This window comes from Typopeltis vanoorti, chromosome 1 (assembly GCF_054136105.1).
Source record: "Typopeltis vanoorti isolate ZY-2024b chromosome 1, IOZ_Tvanoo_1.0, whole genome shotgun sequence".
NCBI classification, from domain to species: Eukaryota; Metazoa; Arthropoda; class Arachnida; order Uropygi; family Thelyphonidae; genus Typopeltis; species Typopeltis vanoorti.
Window position 1 is genome coordinate 4811226 of NC_143549.1, and position 21715 is coordinate 4832940.

General features: G+C 37.2%; 1 protein-coding gene across 3 annotated transcripts in view; it reads left to right on the forward strand.

The window, feature by feature from the left end:
* LOC150109758 (uncharacterized) overlaps positions 1–21715 on the forward strand; it is a 252828-nt gene that overhangs the window by 208920 nt on the left and 22193 nt on the right. For 2 of the 3 annotated variants that reach the window (XM_090396562.1, XM_090396581.1), the window contains exon 7: positions 13772–17809. In XM_090396562.1, the coding sequence (XP_090252688.1) occupies positions 13772–17809 (4038 nt within the window). Of the gene's footprint in view, positions 1–13771; positions 17810–17909; positions 18848–21715 lie in introns of those variants that run through there. The other variant, XM_090396572.1, reaches the window with a different exon arrangement.

Below are 21715 nucleotides of genomic sequence, written 5' to 3' on the forward strand. Positions count from 1 at the left end.
AAGGGAATTAGAGAAAAAGAAGTGAGAGAATAAGGGTAAAAAAAAGTGTTAAAGGAGAGGGAGAGTGAGGGATACAGATCAGTACATAATGAATGTAAGTGAGGGGAGGTGAGTGTATAGAGTGAATCTTAAAGGAATGATAGAGTAAGTGTCATTCTCTATTATTATTCTCTACTATGTCAAGAATGTGGATGAGGTGATAGTGATGGTTGGTACAAATGATCTGAGAGGTAGTGTGTATTGGCTGGCTATAGATTTGAGATTAATGTCAGGAACTGTGCAGCAGAAAAGTGTGAGAGAGAAAATAGTGAGTGTATTGCCCAGATATGATAATACAGAACTGAGGAAGAAAGCAGGAATATAGAATGAATGTGTCAAAATAAAGGTCTGAAATTTGTGGATGCTTGGAGTGCATTTGAGAACAGAAGAGGAACTGTATGTGCACATTGCATTTCAACATGGAAGGACATAGTCATCTGGAGAGATCGTTTTCTGATCAGGTGAGAGTGTTAGGACAGGGAAACTACAGTTGCCAGGATGGATGTGGTGGTCTCTTGTAGGAATAGTCGCTTCGGAAATGGAAGAATCTATTACTAATTATATGAAGAGCCAAAGGCTTCATAAAGGCTTGTTTCTTAGCTGAACTTTATATAGTTTCTATATTCGGCATGAAACTCTTTGAGTTTCTTATTCGGCTAAGAAACAATATGGGATGTAATATCCCTTAACTTAAAAAAAAAAACGAAGAATCTATGATATATTGAAGAGTCAAATGGGGTTTGAAGGGAATAAAATAATAGTAATAGATATAGAAATAATGACAATATATTGATGTTTATTTATACAACTGCCTGGAGTATCGAGAATAAATGACACTAATGGCATTGATAGCCTCAGGCTTATCAAAGATTATTAGAATCAGTGAAATGTAGTTGACAGAAGATGTCCTGACATGAATAGAAGTAGAAGGGTATTTCGACAGGATGGTAGAGGATCACTTATGATAAGTGATGAGTTGTGTCCTTTCAAAATAAAGAATGTGGAAGAAAATGGCACTAATAATTTTGAAAATGCATGGTGTGAAGTGGAGGTGGGCAAGACAAGATTTTTAGTAGTGGTGTTGCTATAGGTCAGGGAACACGGCAGGTGATGATCATATTAGTGAGTGCAGAGTGAATGAACATTATGGGAGATTTTAACTATAGAAGTAGGAATAGGGTGGAGGAAGTGGCATACAGTGGTAAGAATTAAGCTTCTGAATTCTCCACCATGAGATTCAGTGGACGTCATCATCAGATGCCATGAAGAAGTTATTGTTTTCTGAACAGGTTGAAGTTATTGGGCAGGGAAACTAATATTGAAAAGGCTGAGTGTAAGAGAGAGAAACTTTAGCACTGATTGTGTATTTATTGATCCTTATAGGCAGAATAAATTGCAGAAGAGAGGGGATAAAAATCGGCATAGGACTACGGTAGTTAGTGACTTATATATCAGTTCTAAAGCCGAGTTCTTCCGCTATGTGGCAAGTAAGAGGAAGAATGACTTCGGAAGGATAACCTTAGTGGGTGCTGATGGTATTGAGGTGACAAAATCAGATGTAATAGTAGAGTTACTGAGTGATCACTTCTCAAAAGTCTATCACCCAAGTGAGGATATCTCTATACCTATAGCAATACCTAATGTGAGAATTGAAGCTAAAGAATCAGAAGTATTAAATATATTGCAAAACTTAAATGCAAACACTGCGGTAGGCTTAGATGGAATATCAGCTCGGGTGTTGCGTGAATGTGCAAATGAATTGTCAACCCCTCTCACCTGGATATTTAACTTAAGTTTGAACTCTGGTATGGTCCCTAGGGAGTGGAAGTTAGGCAAAGTGGTTCCTTTGCATAAGGGTGGCTCTAAAACTGTGGTATTGAATTACAGACCAATCACCATCTCAGGAGGGGTGGTAAAAGTATTGGAAAAGTTGGTTAAAGACAAAATTCAAGAATGGGTGGATCAGGATATGATACTCTATAGAGGCCAACATGGTTTTGTTAAAGGTAGATCCTGCCTTAGCAATCTATTAACTATTCATAATAGAATAACATCAGAGTTGGACAAAGGAACTGGCTACACAGTGGTACTTCTGGATTTTGCTAAGGCTTTTGACAGGATACCCCATAGAACACTGTTACGCAAATTGGAGCAGATGGGAATGGATATTAAATTGGTGATATGGATAGGAGAATGGCTCAGGGAGAGATACCATAAGGTGGTGTATGGGGGAGCCGAGTCCAGAATGAGGCAGGTGACCAGTGGTGTGCCTCAGGGCTCTGTGCTTGGGCCAATGTTGTTTAATTTGTATATAAATGATATAGGAAACGGCTTAAAGGGAGATATTCAGTTGTTTGCTGATGATGCAAAGTTGTGTAGTGCAATAAAAAATCAAGCTGATGTTGAAAGTTTGCAGGAGGATTTAAATAAGCTGGTAAAATGGGCAAAAGAAAATGGATGTCAGTTCAATGTGGAAAAGTGTAAAGTCATGCATTTTGGGATTAAAAGATTACCAGCTGTGTACTACATTGATGGAAAGGTACTCCAAGAGATTGATGAGGCTAGGGACTTAGGGGTATTGGTAGATAGGGAGATGAAGTTCAGAGGACACATTGCTAAGGTGTCCAAGATTGCACATAGGATTACTTGGTTGTTGAGGAACACACTGACATCCAGAGATAAGGAGGTTATTATTCCCCTTTATAAGGCATTGATACTTCCACATTTGGATTACTGTGCTCAGGTCTGGTCACCTGGATTCCTTGGAGATGAGGAGGCTGTGGAGAGGGTTCAGAGAAGAGTGACCAAGTTGGTGAGTGATATAAAAAATGCTTCCTACATTGATAGATTGAGAGCTTGTGGATTGCAGAGGTTGGTTGATAGGCGAAGAAGAGGGGATATGATAGAAACATTCAAATTACTAAAAGGTTTTTATAGGATTGATGCAGGGGAAATGTTTCAGCTGTGTGATAGTGATGGAAGAACAAGAGGTCATCTCTGGAAATTAAAGAAGAGTGTGGTTAACAAAGGTGTCAGAACAAGGTTTTTTGCCTGGAGGGTGATGAATGAGTGGAATTCATTGCCTGACTTTGTTGTGAGCTCTTCATCTGTAAATGAATTCAAGAAGAGATATGACAGATATTGTTTTGCTAGTTTGGGTCTCCCGCGATGAGTCTACTGACTCCATGGAGATACCCGTAATAATAATAATAGTCACTCTGCTCTTGAGTGATGTGCCACACAAGTCCTTGCCAGGTGGTCCTGTTATATGCTTTTCTGGAGGCTTCAACTCAGAACATCAGTCACTCCAGGCACACCATTCATCCATCTCATTGAGGGTCTACCACTTCATCTTTTTCCAGGAACTTTACCTTCTCTTGCTGTTTTAAGAGGTCATCCTTCTATTCTTTCAGCCTGTCCAAAGTATTTTAGCTTTCTTCTGTCATACCTTTAAGGAGTCTTAAAGTTTTGCCAGTCCTTTCTGGCACCCATCCATATGTTGGCCTTTCAGTATATATCAGATCCTTGCCAATTTTCTGTAACACTGCATCTCAAGAAGCATTTTCCTATCAGACTTCTTTATGTTCTAAATTTCACATCCATAAGTCACTACTGAAAAAACAGCTGCATCCAAAATTCTCAGAGGACAGGTTTTTTTATTATTGTTTTAGCCATTTCTAATCTTCTGATATCTTCTGAACAGCAATTTTTCAAGTATCAGGATCCCTGATACTTGAATTTGCTGACTTCCTCAGTTATTTCTCCATTAAGGTGCACTTGTTTCTCAGGAGCTTCCCTGCCCATATTTCCTTTAAGAACCATAATCTTTGTCTTGCTAGGGTTGAGTTTAAGTCCTCGTTTCATGTTGATCTCATTAACTCTCAAGGATCAGTGTTAGTTCTACTTTGTCATTAAAAAAAAAAAGCACTGTCATCAGTGTACTTCATATAATTGATCGATCTGCCACTTATTCTAATTTCTGTCTTAAGCTCATCCAATGCTACATACTTGATGTCCTGAGCATAGATACTAAACAGGTGAGGAGAAAGTAAGCATCTTTGCTGAGCTCCCCTGCCTACTGAAGCCAATTAATTAATTCAATGCCTGTGTGGTTTCTTGCTCACTGTACAAGTTAGCTATCAACCTCATAATGTGTTGAATGAAACTCATTATGTTCATTACCTCAAACAATTTCACATGCTGAATATAGTAAAAATGTGTTGAAGTACAGGCAATCCCTGGGTTATGGACGACCCGACTTACGGTGCTCTGTACTTACAAATGGAGTCCCAAGGCTCCCCATAAGGATAATTAATAATTAAATTAAATTAATAATTCGGACACTAGTTTCTTCTGCACATGTAACCAAACCCACATAGCATAAGCAGTTTGTTGGCGCAGCATCTTTACACTTGAGGAGCATGATCCTAACATTGAGTGGTTTACAAAGTTTTCCCGTGCAGTTAGTGGGAACATCAGCTGCTACAAGGCCATTTATGATGAAAGAAAAAGGATGTGCAAACAACCCTAGATACCTTTTTCAAGAAACCGACTTCAGTGGTAAGCTCCCCTCCAGCAACGAAATCAGATCCTGATTCTCCAGCACCCAATCCATCCTCATCACCATCTTCCAATTAATGTTAGCCTACTTTCTTACCTCAAAAATGACCCTTCCAGTAAGCAAAACATTGATGCAACCTTTAATATTCTTTTTTGAAATTTCTCCAGTCTCCTATCTAAACTTTTTGTATGAGTTTGTTTTTATGTTCTGTTTGTTTGAATTAAAAGAAAGAGCACAATAGTTTCTGTAACTTATTATTATAATACAGGTATATTATTATTATTACTGTATATGTGCTGTTCAGCAGGGATCCTAGTTACATACAAATCTGACCTAAAGACATTCTCAGGAAGTCTTTAGGTTGGATTTGTGTGTATTTCTTGCCATTTCAAGCCTTATTTATACTCACAAACATTTCCAGAACATTCAAGACTTCTCATGATGAAATTGCAAATGTTTCTGAAAGGCTGATACAATTCAACAGTCTGTACAGTGATGTCAGATCTATACAATTTTCAAAAGATTTGATGATATATTTAAATTTGTATGAATATTTAAAAATTTTAATTAATTCCTAGGTTTTTTTTTTTGCTAATTTTTATGGGTTTTGTTAGTGTCTCAACACAAGAATTGCAAGGAGGGAGGAAGGTGGGGAGGCACAAAAACTCATCATCATCAAATTCCTGATATGTACCCTCAAGAGGTGTACAGGATATGGTAGTACTACATGAAAAACTTACATCCTTACTAACTTCCTATCTACAATTTTCTTCCAAATCAATCTGTTACCTGTCAAGACTATAACACTATCAGATCTTATATTTTTATCTTCTAAGGGTTTTTACTGTATCAATTCACCTATATCTTGGTCTGTATCTTCCTTTGGGTCTTTTTCCTGCCAACCTGGCAAAGAACACTTGTTTTGTTAATCTTTCCTCTCCCATTCTGTGACCATAGCACCTGAGATTAGCTCTGCTAACATATTCCTGGATGCTAACAATATTAAGTTCTTTCCTAATACCCTCATTTTTAATATGATATTGCCACTGATGCCATCTGTTCATCCCTCTAATCTTTCATCTCATATCTTTGGTCACGTGGTCATTTCTAACCCAGCTCTCAGATCCATAAGTTAAAATTGGTTTGAATACTGTCTTGTATACAGCTAATTAGTGTTTTGATTAATTTCTTTCTTATTTCATATAAATTTATTCGTTTGACTTCCTACCATATCAGCTTTATTGATGCTGTCTATTTCCATATTTAATTTACCATCTTCACTAAAAATTGTGCCTAGATACTAAAATGAAACACTCCCTCTAATTTTAAAACAAATATCCTAATAATTCATATTGAAACTTTTCCTTCCACCTGGCTAACACAACCTTCACCTCTGGCAGATATACTTCACAAGAAATTGTATTCTTATTTTACGCAAGCAAACAAAAGGTTGCGCATGAAAAATTTTCACGACTCGCATTCTACTTGTGTATATTGAGGGCAGTCGACTTCTCGTGAAGTTGCTGCTTGCACCCTATAATGTACAATATGCTTCCCTATCTCAGGAACATGTAAATGGCATGCATTATCATGAGATTTGCTATCTAGAATGGTTTTGATCTTGATGAGGTCTGATCAGTGGGGAGCAAGACTCGGGGTTTTATTGACAGAAGTCATATTTTTCATGCGCGAGTAAAAAAATTATTAAGATATAAGGGTAATTTCAGAAGTCTACATACTGCTCTCCTGTTGTTAACCCAAACATTTATTCCGGCTTACTTTTTTAATGTGTTCCCCCCCCCCCCCCTCCATCTGAAAGGTTGTAACATGTATGGGGACTAGTTCTTTCAAGTCTCTTGCCTGTCCAAGACAGGCTGAGCCACCCAATTAGGAGTTTCAGGCAAATTTAGTACAGCTGGCTTGCCATTCTGCTGCCACATCCCTGTATGGATGAGTGTTTTATGTCTCTGGATATGTGTATTTATGGGCTGGCTTGCCTGTTTTTTTGCAGGATGAAAAATCCAAGTTTCTAGGATTAAGTTTAGGATGGGTCTTTAAGCTACCTGAAGATAATAATAAATATTATATATATATATTAGGATTACTAAGTAATTTTATATAAACTTAGTTATTTTACTCCTAATCCCAAGTAAGCAAACAGTTAAGTTTGCGCCTGAACGTAGTTCAAGTCTAAAGGTGGTGCAACTCATAGTAAAGGTGGGAAAAGCTCTGATCACTATTCTTAGTATTTTCCATAATGTAAAGCACATCTCACTAAGAGATGTATACTGCAATACATTATGGGTGGGGTCACTACCCAGACTGGTTTCAACCTTTTTTGAGGTCTCCTCAGTTAGTAGCTAGACTCTAAATACCAAGGTTTTAGTAATACAGAGCCTTATCAACTTTACCTGTACAAGTTGCAACAAGGTGTTATTATTTTTAATAAAAATCTGTGGAGGAGATATAGATGTAAATTAGTTTTTTTACCTTGGGTAATGTATATTAGGGTTACTAAGTAATTTTATAAACTTAGTTATTTTACTCCTAATCCCAAGTAAGCAAACAGTTAAGTTTGTGCCTGAACATAGTTCAAGTCTAAAGGTGGTGCAACTAATATACATTACATAATATACTACTAATATACATTACCCAAGGTAAAAAAACTAATTTACATCTATATCTCCTCCAGAGATTTTTATTAAAAATAATAACACCTTGTCGCAACTTGTATAGGTAAAGTTGATAAGGCTCTGTATTACTAAAACCTTGGTATTTAGAGTCTAGCTACTCACTGAGGAGACCTCAAAAAAGGTTGAAACCGGTCTGGGTAGTGACCCCACCCATAATGTATTGCAGTATACATCTCTTAGTGAGATGTGCTTTACATTATGGAAAATACTAAGAATAGTGATCACAACTTTTCCCACCTTTACTATGAGTTGCACCACCTTTAGACTTGAACTACGTTCAGGTGCAAACTTAACTTACTTGGGATTAGGAGTAAAATAACTAAGTTTATAAAATTACTTAGTAACCCTAATATACATTACCCAAGGTAAAAAACTAATTTACATATATATATGCTTCATTCTAATTTAGTGCCCCAAAGTTATATGATAATGATATGTTGATGGTTTGAAGGATCCAGTTTGTTTGCTGTTAATGATGCATATGATAAGCATTCACCTGGGGAATGGGAAGAAATGCCAGAAAGACTTAAGTATTATGGTCATTCATCATATGAAGGCATCAGAGTTCCCTCTCTCAGAAACTTTTACATCCTAAAAAAAAAAAAAACTGACAACTAACTAGAAAATACATGCAGTTAATAGACCTTTTATACAAAGTTATATTCTTACTAAATAGCTTAAGGAAATTACAACGTACAATAGAATATACATTAAAATAAATTTTAATGCATTCCAATATTTCGACAACGTCACGTTGCCATTTTCACAGGAACTTAAATAAAGACATGTGCAGGCAAGCACAACACACAGTAAATGAGGACGAAGCAGGAAGCTACTCTTTCTCCTAAAAGTCCTGATGGTGCCCCCTAGCAGGCAATGTTGGTATTCTTGGCCGAATGGGCTGAAGATCTTCTGATGTAGGTTTCCCAATCGGCCAAGAATACCAACATTGCCTGCTAGGGGGCATCATCAGGACTTTTAGGAGAAAGAATAGCTTCCTGCTTCGTCCTCATTTACTGTGTGTTGTGCTTGCGTGCACGTGTCTTTTTTTAAGTTCCTGTGAAAATGGCAATGTGACATTGTCGGAATATTGGAAGTGTATTAAAATTTGTTTTAATGTATATTCTGTTGTATATTGTAATTTCCTTAAGCTATTTAGTAAGAATGTATAACCAATGTCTAAGCCTTTCCACGAGAAATACAAAGTTATAGTCATTTCATTAAAGTTAATTACTGTGGTTATCATGTACTTTGTTGTTTATAGTCTTGGGTGATTCATAATTCAAACTAAGATCAGATGTCACAGTAGATGCCAATTCATTGTTACCAAATTATAACGGGATTTAAATTTTAAATTGAAGAGATCTCGAGATATCTCTTATTAGTAAAAATGATACTGCGAGAAGTTGAAAGGAGGGATAGAGAATTAGAGGTTGATGGTGAGGAAACTGAAGTTCCAAATCCTAAATAGACTGCAAATGTAGTTAAGATAGCACAAAGGATTGCTGCAGATAATGAAAAAAAATAAAAAATACTGCTGTAAAAGTTGCTATTCCATTTATAAGGTCTTGATCACACTATATCTGGACTATTTGGCCTCTATCTGAATTTTTTTTGTCACATATACTTGTATGCTGTATTCCTTCTTGTAGTCGCATTCCTTTCTCCATTAGAAGAAGATTCTTCTAATGAGAGAATTTTCTCTTTTTCAGGCATTACTTAACAGATCTTGGATGAAGGGTTTTCTTTTCTCTCTCCCTCAGCAACTCATGTATTTCCTCCTGCAAAAAATAATAGTTGATAGTGTGGAAGGTGTGAGTGACTGTGAAAGTTTAGGAGATGGTTTTGTTTGGGAGAGTGAATTTAGATTAAGAGTGACTGACCTGCAGAGGGAGATAGATGAGCTCAAAGAGGAGGTGGAATGTTTTGTGAATGAGAGCAGAAGTATGAAAGATAAGATTAGGAGAATGGAAGAGATAAATGCAAGCCGAATCAGAGTAAGGGAGAGAGAGAGAATTTTGGGAGTGTTAGAAGAGGAGAGAAAGGAAACAGAAGAGAGGGAATGAGTGAGAGGTATGTGAGTGCTAGAAGAGGAGAGAATGGAAACAGTAGAAGAGAGGGAATTGCGAGAGAGATATGGGAATGCTAGCAGACGAGAGGATGGAAACAGTAGGAGATATGGAGGTGCTAGAAGAGGAGAGAATGGAAACAGTAGGAGAGATGGAATGAGAGAGAGATATGGGAATGCTAGACGAGAGGATGGAAACAGTAGGAGAGACGGAATGAAAGAGGGATATGGAAGTGTTAGAAGAGGGGAGAATGGAAACAGTAGGGGAGAGAGGTATGGGAATGCTAGAAGAGAGAATAGCAGTAGAGGAGAGGGAATGAGAGAGACCTATGGGAATGAAAGAAGAGGAGAGAATGGAAACAATAGGAGAGAGAGAATGGTAAGAGGTATAATGTATGGCAACTCAATGATCCGTGGTGTTCAAGATAGGATGCATGAGGAGTGTTTGCCAGGAGGAACAATAGAAAGGGTGGGCTATGGCAATTAAGAGAGGTGAAAGGGTGGATGAGATGATTGTGATGGTAGGAACAAATGACTTGAGTGGTAATGTAAGTTGGGCAGCGAGAGATATGAGATTTTTGCTTGAGACTGTACGGAAGAAGACAGAGAGAGGAAAAAATAGTGTGCCTGTTGCCTAGGTATGATAATGATGAGCTGAGCAGAAGAGCGGTGATATTGAATGGCATAATAGCGAGAATGTGTGATGAGAGGACTGGCACATGTGGATGCTTGGAGTGCATTTAAGGAAAGAGAGGAATTGTATGCAAGAGACCGCTTACATTTGAATGAGGAAGGATGTAGATATCTGGAGAGACTGCTGTTCTGAACAAGTCAGTGTGTCCCAGGGAGGATGATAGCAGGGGTGGCCTCTTGTGGGAATGGATACTTGGGAAAAGGGAGACAATGTCAGGTAACACTGAGCCCAGTGGAGTCTAGAAGGAATAATGCTGGGTGTAGAAACAGTGGCATTTATATGCTTTATACTAATGCCAGGAGTATCCGGAATAAAGGAGAGGAATTGGTGGCGCAGATAGCATCAGCCTGGCCAAAAATTATTGGGATCACTGAGACGTAGTTGACAGAAGGGGATATAATAACAGGAATAGAAGTCGCTAGGTATAGCATTTTTCATCACGATAGGAGGGGAAAGCCTGGTGGTGGGGTACTGCTTATGATAAGTGATGACCTATGTCCTCTAAGAGTGGAGGCTTTGGAAGGAAGTGAGACAAATGATTTTGAGAGCATATGTGTGAGGTAGAGGTAGGCAAGACAGGATATTTAGTGGGGTGTTGCTACAGACCCAGGAGCACAGAGGATGGGGACCAGGAGATGTTTAGACAGCTAAGTTTGGCAAAAGCAAGAAGAATGATTGTTATGGGAGATTTTAAATACAGGAGTATAAATTAGAGAGAGGAAGATGCATGTAGCAATAGGGGAATGGAATTTCTAGAATTCTTGAGGGAAAAATGTCTTAGGCAACATGTAACAGAGGGAACAAGAGGTTCAAGAGTTTTGGATTTGGTTATAGCATCAGAAGAGTTGATAATAACTGAGATGACATCTCTCCCACCAGTTGGAGTGAGTGACCATATGGTTTTGACTTGGAAAATGAATAGACATGCAGGAGTATCAAAGAGACGGGAACTTATGTGGAATTATAATTCAGGTGATTATATCAGTCTTAGATGTCAACTTCAGGAAGTTTCATGGAGGGAGGAATTGGAAGGCCGGGATATCATTAGTGCGTGGGAAATTGTGAAAGAATATTTGTTAGCAGCAATGGTAAGTTGTATACCATGAGTGAAGAAGAGGACACAATTTGGAGTAAAGTGGATGACAAACAATATTAAACGAGAATTGCATGTGAAAAATAGGCTATGGAAGAGATATAAGGAGACAGGTGAAGAGAGGATGCATGAAGAATATAAGACACAGGCCAGAAGAGTGACTAGTGTGGTAAGGAAAGTGAAACTAGAATATGAGAGGAGATTGGCCCTAAGATCCAAAGAAAATCCTAGGAAATTTTTTAGCTATGTGGCCAGTAGGAGGAGAAATGACTGTGGAAGAATGATATTGTGGGATAAAAATGGGAATAGAGTGCCTGATGCAGAGGACATATTGGAATTGTTCAATGAACACTTTATTGGAGTATTTCATCCTAGAGGAGTCAGTTTTAATGCTAGAGGAATAGGGCTGGTTCGAGGTTTAGAGGTGCAGGAGTAGAGTGTGTTTCAGATACCAAGTATCTCTGAATGTCAGTAAAGCTTTGGGACTGGATGGTATTTCACCACGGGTTTTGAGAGAATGTGCTAGGGAACTGACAGTGCCTTTAACCTGGCTTTTCAATGAAAGTCTGACTTCGGCAGAGGTGCCCAGGGAATGGAAGGGAGGTAACAGACTGGAAGTGTCTAATTACAGGCCAGTCTGTGTGTCATCAGTAGTTGTTAAGATCTTGGAGAAAGTAGTGAGAGAACATATACAGCATTGGGCAGATGAGGGTAATGTTATCTGTGAGAGTCAACATGGATTTGTGAAAGGGCACTCTTGTTTTAACATAATGCTAGCATTTTATAATAAAGTTACAAGAACATTAGATGAGGGAAAGGCATATACTGCAATTTTCTTAGACTTAGCAAAGGCATTTGACAGGGTGCCACATGAACAGCTGATATTTAAATTGCAGCACATGGGTCTGGATGTCAGATTGGTCAACTGGATTCAGGATTGGCTGTCTGATAGGTATCAGAGAGTTGTGTATGGTAGAGCAGTTTCAAGGAGGCAGAGGGTTACAAGTGGGGGTCCCACAGGGCTCAGTACTAGAACCTATATTGTTTAACCTTTATATCAATGACATTGCCAGTGGATTGCAAGGGGATATTCAGTTGTTTGCAGCAGATGCAAAGCTGGGAAGGATTATTAGTAATAGTGCAGATGTGGTAGTCCTGCAAGAGGCTACCACATCTTGAATAAGCTAGATAGATGGGCAAATGAATGGGGGTGTCAGTTTAATGCAGCAAAATGTAAGGTCTTGAGGTTTGGGAAACATTGATGAGATGCTGCATACTCTATGGGAGGAGTTATACTGGAGGAAGTAGGGGGGACAAGAGATCTGGGGTTGATGATTGATAGAAACCTGAAGTTTAGGGGACATATTGCAAAGGTGGTGAAGGTAACACAGAGGATTGCTGCAATTATGAGAAGTACACTGACCTGCAGAGATAAGAGGGTTATCATTCCATTGTGTAAGTCTCTGATCAGACCACACTTGGACTATTGTTCTCAGATTTGGTCCCCAGGATTTGAAGGGGATAAATTAACTGTGGAAAGGATACAAAGACGGATGACAAAGATGGTTTCAGGACTGTACAAGGATAGTTATGAGGATCTAGTTGAGGGAATGTGGACTGAGAGTTTGGTGGATAGAAGAAGGAGAGGGGATATGATTGAGACGTTTAAACTGTTGAGAGGTGGTTACAGGGTTGACACTGGGGAGTTCTTTCGTTTGGTTGAACAGCGGGAAGGAGTGATGACAAGAGGCCATCCCTGGAAGTTACAAAAGAAAACTGTGAGCAAGAGGGTGAGGAGTGGTTTCTTTGCGTGGAGGGTGGTTGAAATGTGGAATGCGTTTCTGATGGAGTGGTGAGAGCGAGAACGGTCAATGAGTTTAAGGAGTGGTATGATAGACTTTGTGTTTCTTAGTGGGGGACCTCCCCTCGATGAGTCTTGACAGACTTTATGTTCTTAGGAAGGACCTCCCACGATGAGTTTTTTGACTCCATGGAGGTCTGAAAAATAATAATAATAATAATAATAATGGATGGACATGTATGAGATATACGTGGTCTTAGTCAGGCTGTTGTTATGGTATATGCAACCCCTGAGTAACCACTATTTTGTCACCCCTAAATTCCAGAAAATAAGTAAAATTGAAAACAAACTGATTTTTTTATGGTTGAAATGCATTGTTTTAGTTGCTTACTGGATTCCAACAGCCCTGGTCTTAGTTACTTAGGTGATAACCCTAAATAACTGATCCAGAAACTACTGTCATTGAATTTTGGAGACAGCAGGAAGGATGAGTAGATAGAAAATGTTCAGAAAGAGAGATGATTAGTATATTATCTATATATAAGGGTCAGTGCATTCATATATCATCATCATGTATTCATGTGTGAATAGAAAATATAACAACTCATGGAGATAGTCTATTAAATGAAGGTGTGCCAAATGGTAAATGTCAGATGGTTCATTAGTTTCATCTTCAAAAAGAAGTTACATTCATATATAAGATTGATATTTACAGAGGAATTTTAAACTTCTATGCAGGTCTATCAAATTTTAGTTTGCTCTATTTACATATCTTTTAATAAATAAATAGTTTTCTTACGTAGTATTTTTTTATATTTTCAGATGCCACTGATCTTGTCAGACATCTTTTGACAGTAAACCCTGCTAAACGGGCAACAATAGTAGACATATGCACAGATCCTTGGGTGAATGAAGGATATGATAATCTTCTGTTGCAAGTTGCTGAAGATATGGCTAATTTAACTCCTGTTCGCATTGATTTACTGTTAGCATTAGCTCCTGCGTCTCCAACACCTCCAGTTGTATGTAATGCAGAAAACTCTACGAACTCACATCCACCTTCTGTAGAGAATACTACTGGTGATCTTTATGCTGAAGAAAGTATTCCTGGTGAAGATGCAGATGAAGAAGACATAGATAACACAGAGACCACAACAAATAGTTTTGCCTATGTGAAAGGATCTTCCATTGGAAGACTCAGTGCTAGCTTCCCAAATCTTCACAACATAGAAGAACAAGAAAAAGATGAAGAAGATGAAGATGAATTTCTTCCTGCTGAATTAGCTGCAGCACTGGAAGGTCAAAGTGCAAAACGAAGAGCTGAAATGTCATTTGATGGAAGCCTGATGAGAATAGCAAGCTTGGCTCATAAAAGCAAAAAACCACGTAAATCAGATTCTGAAATTTTAGATAATAAAAATGAAATACCACAAGCTAAAACATCAGAATTATCTCCTAATAGTGTTGTTGAGAGTATAAAAGATAAGGTAGATCAATCTGAAAAAGAAAACCAGAATATAAATAATGAAATTTTAGAGAATGCCAAGCCGAATCTTAATAAAGACTTAATTTCTAAAAGTGGAGAGACAATTTTAGCTGATAATGTTAATGATTTAGTACATGATAATACTGACACTTCTCTCGATCCTAAACACATAACATCTGAAAATTTTTTGACAAGCAGGAATACTTCACAGAATAACAGCAAAACAGCAGTTATAGAAAAGACCAATCTGGAATGCACAAATGGCAAAAACAAACAAAGAAAAGGTTCTGTTTCTAAGACAAAGGAAGTATTTGAAGATAAAACACAGGAAGCAAAAATATCTGTTCCTGGAAGACTTCCAGGCAAAATAGCAATTCCAAAATTTCTAGAGTCGCCACACTCATCTTCATCACCAAATACATCAGACTCCAGATTATTATCACCAACAGTTAAAGATGAAGAAAAGAGAAACAATTTGAAAAGTGATACTGAAAGTTTAGTACCTGATGCTGTTGCTGAGAAAAATGAAAACAAAGTGAAATCTACTGAAAATATATTACTAAGTGATGATGCAACATTTAATTCAAAACAGGAACCTTTAGATTCCAAAGATAAACATGTTTCAGAAAAACATACTGATGTAACAGACATAAGAATAGATAAATCACAGAGTAGAGAGCACTTTGAAACTCAAAAATTACCTAATGCAGCAGGAAATACAGATCAAATAAAGAAAGTTGCAGCAAAGGGTATATTAAAGAAAGGGATTGCAAAAGCAAAGTTGTTAGAAAAAAGATTATCTCAGCAAAGTTCTGTTGATTCAGAAAAAGAATTGATTAATCCACCTACAACAGCTGATGAAATATCGCCATCTCTCATTGAAAGTCCAGAAATTTCCACTGGACCGTCCTTTTTTAAAATGCCCAAACCTTATTCAAAAGATGTTCAAGAAAACATACAGAGCAAAGCAGAAATAGTTCTAGGCACACCAGAAAGCAAATTTTTAGATGATACCAGTCAAAAAGACATATCAAGTTCAGAAGCAAATGAGTCAATATGGGGAACTCCTCTTTCTGTGCCTTCAAAAATAGGGCATAATCATCGACAATTACATGCTAGGTGTATGGACTGGGGCACCCTGTCTTCAACTTTGGATTCAGAAATGAATAACTGGAGACAACAGATGGAAGACAGCTTAAGAAAACTTTCTCCAGATGACGATGATAATGAAAATGTAATGAAAATGGAACCTGGAAGTAAAAGAGAAGATTTAAGACCTATTGGCCCAACTCCAATCACACGTAGCTATAAAAAAATGACTTTCACTAAAGATGGTGCATGCATCACTGAAACAAAGAAAATATATACCACACCTGGAGCAGATGGTTCTTGGACAAGAGTGGAAAAAAAGACCACAATTACCACTCGTCCAGGTAAAAATGAAAACTTAGAAAAATTGCCACATAGACACTTCAGAGAAGATTCGCCTTGCCTAACAAGATCAAATAGCCAAAGTTCATCAGGATCTAATGATATTTTTGATGATATATTTGATAGCTGGACGGGAGATTCTGCATTTTGTAATGTCGCTGAAATGAAAAATGTTTTTGATAATTTTGCTCAGAATTCTTTCTTGAGAAGCAGGAGAAAGAAAAGAATTCCATTTCGAGAATTTCACAGAACAGAAAGTGAGAACAAAGGAAAAGCATATCCCAGAGTTGAATGGAGTCGTGGATGTTCAACTGACAAGGAGTCTTCAGATAACGATGAGGATTTTGATATCCATTTTGATGATTCTAATCCAGTGGTTTATGGATCACAACGTCTTTGGCAGCTCCTGAAATCATCTAGTAGAGGTTTTCCACATCGTTTTAAAGACCTTTCCCATGATCCTTTCCATCTGAGTGGGTTCCCAAGATCAACAATCCAGGAAAGATCTGAACCAAAATTTGATCGGAAAAGATGTGAATCTCGGAACAGCAGTGGTTATGGTACAGGAACTCGATCCCATAGCATAGATCGTACTCATTCACCTAGAGAAACTGTCTTGAGATTTGTTGTTGAATCTCCAGAAAAGAAAAGTTCTGAAAAACTTTATGAATCAAGCTCACCTATATCTCCCTTAAATTCTTGGTCTACAAAAGCAACTGCACCTAGCATCAAGGTTAAAAATCGTAGAGATAGTGGTTTAGGTAGTGATGGTTATGATTCTGAATATTCCACATGTAACACAGTATCTGGAAGGCCTTCAAAGTCTGAAGCTGCTGCGCATCATTCTGCTTGTAAAATGATACATCCAAGTGGTAGTCAACATCATGTCAAATCATGGTCAAAAGATATGTCTTCCCAGTCTCCTACAAGCAGACAGAATTCACAGGAATGCAAATTTCTGCCAAACCAATCAGACAATTTATCAGAAAGTAAACGGCATCGTGTGGAACAGTGGCTGCATATGACTGATGTGGAAAGTCCAGAGATTCCTCTTAATATAGATGAAAGTGAGTATGCTGATTTTCCACATAAAGGGGCTACATCACACTTCCAGAAATCCTCCATATATGGAACACTAAGACCAAGAGGTATAATGAAGTATAATCGTTCATCAAGTGAAAAATTAGTTGATTCAAATGGAAAACATTGTAATATTCATGAAACCCAAAGATCACATAGTATACAGGATACTGAACCAATCTATTATAATGAAATAAGCAAGGACAGTTCAGGTCGAGTCAAAACTTCAGTTTATCGTACTGTGTCAGATGACAATGAATGGAAACTTCACAGTGATAATAGCCAATCATCACCAGTACATCAAATAAACTTTACAATTAGTGACAGAAGAGCATCAGCTTGTCAACAGCAGCAAATGCATGGAACAACAAAATATGTTCGTTCCTTTAGTGGCAACCTTCCAGGTTCTTCTTTTACAACAAATGCAGGAAGTATGGTGATGGAACAAGTAATTCCAACAGGATCGCCAAGTCACCCTGTTTTACAAATGAGAGTCTCTTTCAATAGAAGTGGGAGTAGTGGAAGTGAAAGTCCAGTAATCCATGTAACATCTCAACAACCATCAGGTAGTGTGTGGCAACAAACAGAACGTGCTACAACATCAAATCATAGGTCTTCAGTAAGACAGGAAGCCAGTGATCCTTTAAGTGAGACTGTATCATCTGCAGATCAAGAACATAAAAATACTACTTTTCATAGAATTTTTTCTGATAACCCAGTGGATGAGACAACACAGATGTCCAGGGGTTCATCATCAGCAGGCCATTATCATCCTGATAGGCAGCAGAAAACATCATCTTCAGAATGCGAGCTTGAAGGAGATAAGCAAGACGTAAACAACAACAGTGGCTTCCAATCAAGAGGTAAGAGCAGTCCTATTTCCTCTATTTACCTTGGTGAGAAAACAGCTATTGCATGCTCAAAGCCCTGCATGGACACTAACAATTCTGAACAATCTTACAGCAAGTCAACAAAAGCCAGTCTTAGTCCTGAAAAGCTGGCTGAGGAACTGAGAGAACTTAAAGCCAATGGCAAGAAGATAACAGGCACTAACATGAGGGAACCTGTAGAAACAACTCCAGATGGGATTTTGACACCAGACAGCCTGGAAACTTCTATGTCGAGTGCAGAGTCAGCTGAATTTGGTTTAATTAATTCCCTACAAGAAGAAGCTCAAGAATTCCCAAAGTCAGATTTTTCCTGCTCCACATTTTATGACAGCTTATGTTCTAAAGAACCATTTTCTAATAATCAATTGTTTATAAAACCATATGGTGTTCTATGGGAAAATTATAACCTGCGAAATAGGTTAGGCAATCATAGCCCACCATCATGTAAAAAAAAATCATTTACGGAACAGTTTAGTACACTGTCATCTGTTAAGTCTGAAAGTACAGTGAACATATCGCGTTCCTCAAGCTTTGAATATTTTGAACCATCGGTGATGTTTAATACTCATAGCTTAAAAATAGGAGGGTTAAATTTAGATGATGATATTTGGATCCACAGACATGAAAATAATGCTCATAACCTGTTAGATGAGGTGCTTATACCTGACTGTTTAAGATCAGTTAATTGTCCTTCTGAAACCTTTACACCTAATTATTCACATCTTTGTGAAGAAACACAAGCTACCTCTTTGGTTTCTGAAGGATATAAAAAATATGCAAATACTAACTCATCAGCAAAAGATTCTTTTTTGTTGCATGAATCTAATAATGAAGATTTTAGTTTTAGAATTCATCGGATGCTACCATCCTTAATGGATGAATTAAAAAGTCCTCGTGAAGTTCTTCGCCAGGCAATGAAAATATGCGATTCCTTTCATTGTAGTAATTAAATAATTATATAAAATGCTCTTGTTTCTTAAGTTTGCTGAAATGGCATATACAGAAAGAAATGTTGTAAATATATAAGGTTATAGTTGTTTACTTTTCCAATATATAATGTTATTGATGTGACTCACAGTGAGTGATTTCTGTTAGGAATATGTCCTTATTTGTTTTGGCATATAAATTAATGATGCTCATTCTTTAGATGTAGATTTTTATATGAATTTAGTTCAACTTCAGAGCAATATTTCTCCAGAAGATCTGTTTCTGTTTACTTCTTTTAAAATGTGAATAGTACATGAAGTTGTCATGGTGGAATTCTCCTGTTAGCCCATTGGGCAAGTAACTTAAAAGGACAAAAAAAAGTTTGTCTGTAAAGAAATGTGATATTTTTCTCACACAGTCTAACATGACTTTCATTATATTATATTTTGCATGTGCACACACACAGTCATTAAATCCATGTTGTTTAGTCAGAGACTTGTAAATTTATTATCTTTTTGATCATTACAAAGTTTATAGAGAGCATTCTATAAACCAGCTGTACTCATTACGGTCAGTTACCTCTGAATTTTTTCCACTACTTTCAAATCCCTAAAAATCCCAGCAGACTTAATAAGGAGATAACAGTCATGGCTTGTATGTTTATGTATCAATTAATGATTTTGTTGTGTTTTTATCTAATTTGAATCAAATAAGAAACAAAATCGGTGCCTGTTTTGTAACAAGCAAGTTATAACAACAAATTGTTGGAATATACTTGAACTCAGCAAGATTTTCCTTGAAACAGGTGCTGCATTTTATACATAGAATTTTGACATTTTGAAATAATATGAAATGAAAATGAGTTTTTCACAGATGAGTAAAATTTTGGTCCTGTGAACTGTTAATAAATAAAATAACCAGTGTTTATATTTTATTTCATATAAATTGCCAAAAATCCATGTCTTTAGTATTTTCAGTAATATAAATTATCATATTATAATGTTGAATAGCTATATTTTAGTTCATAGGTAAAACAAAGAATGAAAAAGTTATTAGGAATGATTGGCTTTATTATTTTCATATCATATGATCAGACAGCAATTACTGTGAATGGGGAGGGAGGCTAATGTATACTGGTATAGAGCAAATGGAGGAACTGAAATTTACCAAGAGATTTACTATGATCATGGAAATGATGAGAATGCTGACCAGTAGACATGAAAATTATTATTAGTCTGGCATTTCCATGGAGTCCAGCAACACATCACAGAATGTTCACCCATTATGTTCCTTAACTCTTGCAAGCCATACTCATTCATTAAAAGCATTTGGGACTATCTTCAACAACCCATTTCACTTATTCATCACTATTCAAGCCAAAAAATCTAGTCCTCGTACCCTTGCTACTACACTCTTCACACAGCTTCCAGAGGTGATTCCTTATTCTCTACCTCTGATCATGCATTGCAAAAATTCTTCTGCATCAATTGTATAAATCCCTTTAGTGGCTTATATGTTTCTATCATATTCTCCCTTTTCTATCAACCAAATTTTGTAACCCACAAACCTTTATAATCTGACCATATAGAGAGCATTCTATAAACCACCTGTACTCATCACGGTCTGTTACCTCTGGATCTTTTCCACTACTTTCAAATCCCTAAAAATCCCAGCAGACCTGATCACAAAGTCTAGATCTGATTGTGTCAGAATATTATAAAGAAATAATCAAAATATCACTTGGATGTTTCTTAACATCCAAGTGATATTTTGATTATTTTACTTATCTTTCATATACTCTTAGAAATTATTCTCTCACCATCATCCCATATCCCTAGCTTCATCCATTTCTTGTTGTACTTTTTCATTAACATAAATTTTTCTTCCCAGAGTGCTTAACCTTATGCTTTGCCACATTAAACTTAACCATTATCTTTTGCCCATACTGCCAGTTTTATTTAAATCATTCTGCAGGATCTCAGTATTACTTTATTAATATTGCTTTCTCAGTTCTGCAGCATCTGCAAACAGCTGAATGTTCCTCCTCAAACCATTCTCCATATCATTAATGTACATCTTAAATAACAGTCATCTAACTATACAGCTTCACAGCATTCTTCTTTTTTCATCTATACTCTCCTGGATTGTATTCCACCATATATTATTCTTTGATGTCTATCTGTCAGCTGCCTTGTATCCATGTCACAAGCTTTCCACACATCTCTTTATCTTATGCTCTAATTCATCAGTTCCATACTGGTGTTACACGTACCTCCAGGGGTACGTGCTGGGCCATTCATGGGTACACAAAAAAGAATCAGTAATGGTGGAAAAACAAGTAAAGTAAACAATTTTACATTAAGATAAGCACTGAACAAAATCACGACCCTCTACAGCAATGCATTTCACGCTCCTGCTACTCTCCAAGCAAAAAACTACATTTTTTGCTTGGAGAGTAGCAGGAGCATGAAATTCTTACCCTTTTACTCACCACCTCCTTTTGCAACTTCCAGGGATGGCCCCTTGCCTTTGTTCCTTTCCCTCATTATACTGTATGAAAAAGGACCAGGACTGAATCCTGTGGAACTCCACTTGTAATCTTCCTACTCTCTGATACTGCCCCCACACATACAACTCTCTGATATCTGTCAGAGAGCCAGTCACTAATACAATCCACTAACCTGATAGCCAAACCTATATGATGCAACTTAAAAATCAACTTATCATGCAGCTCCTGTGAAATGCCTTGGAAAAATCCAAAAAAAAATGACAGTGCATGCCTTTCCCTCATTCACTGCTCTTGTTACTATTGTAAAACATAAACAAATTATTAAAACAAGAGTGCCCTTTAACACTTCCGTGCTTGCCTACCTAAATAATATTACTCTCATCTGCCCAATTCTTATCAATTCTATACAAGTTCTTACTGGTTTCTCCAAAATCTTAACATCT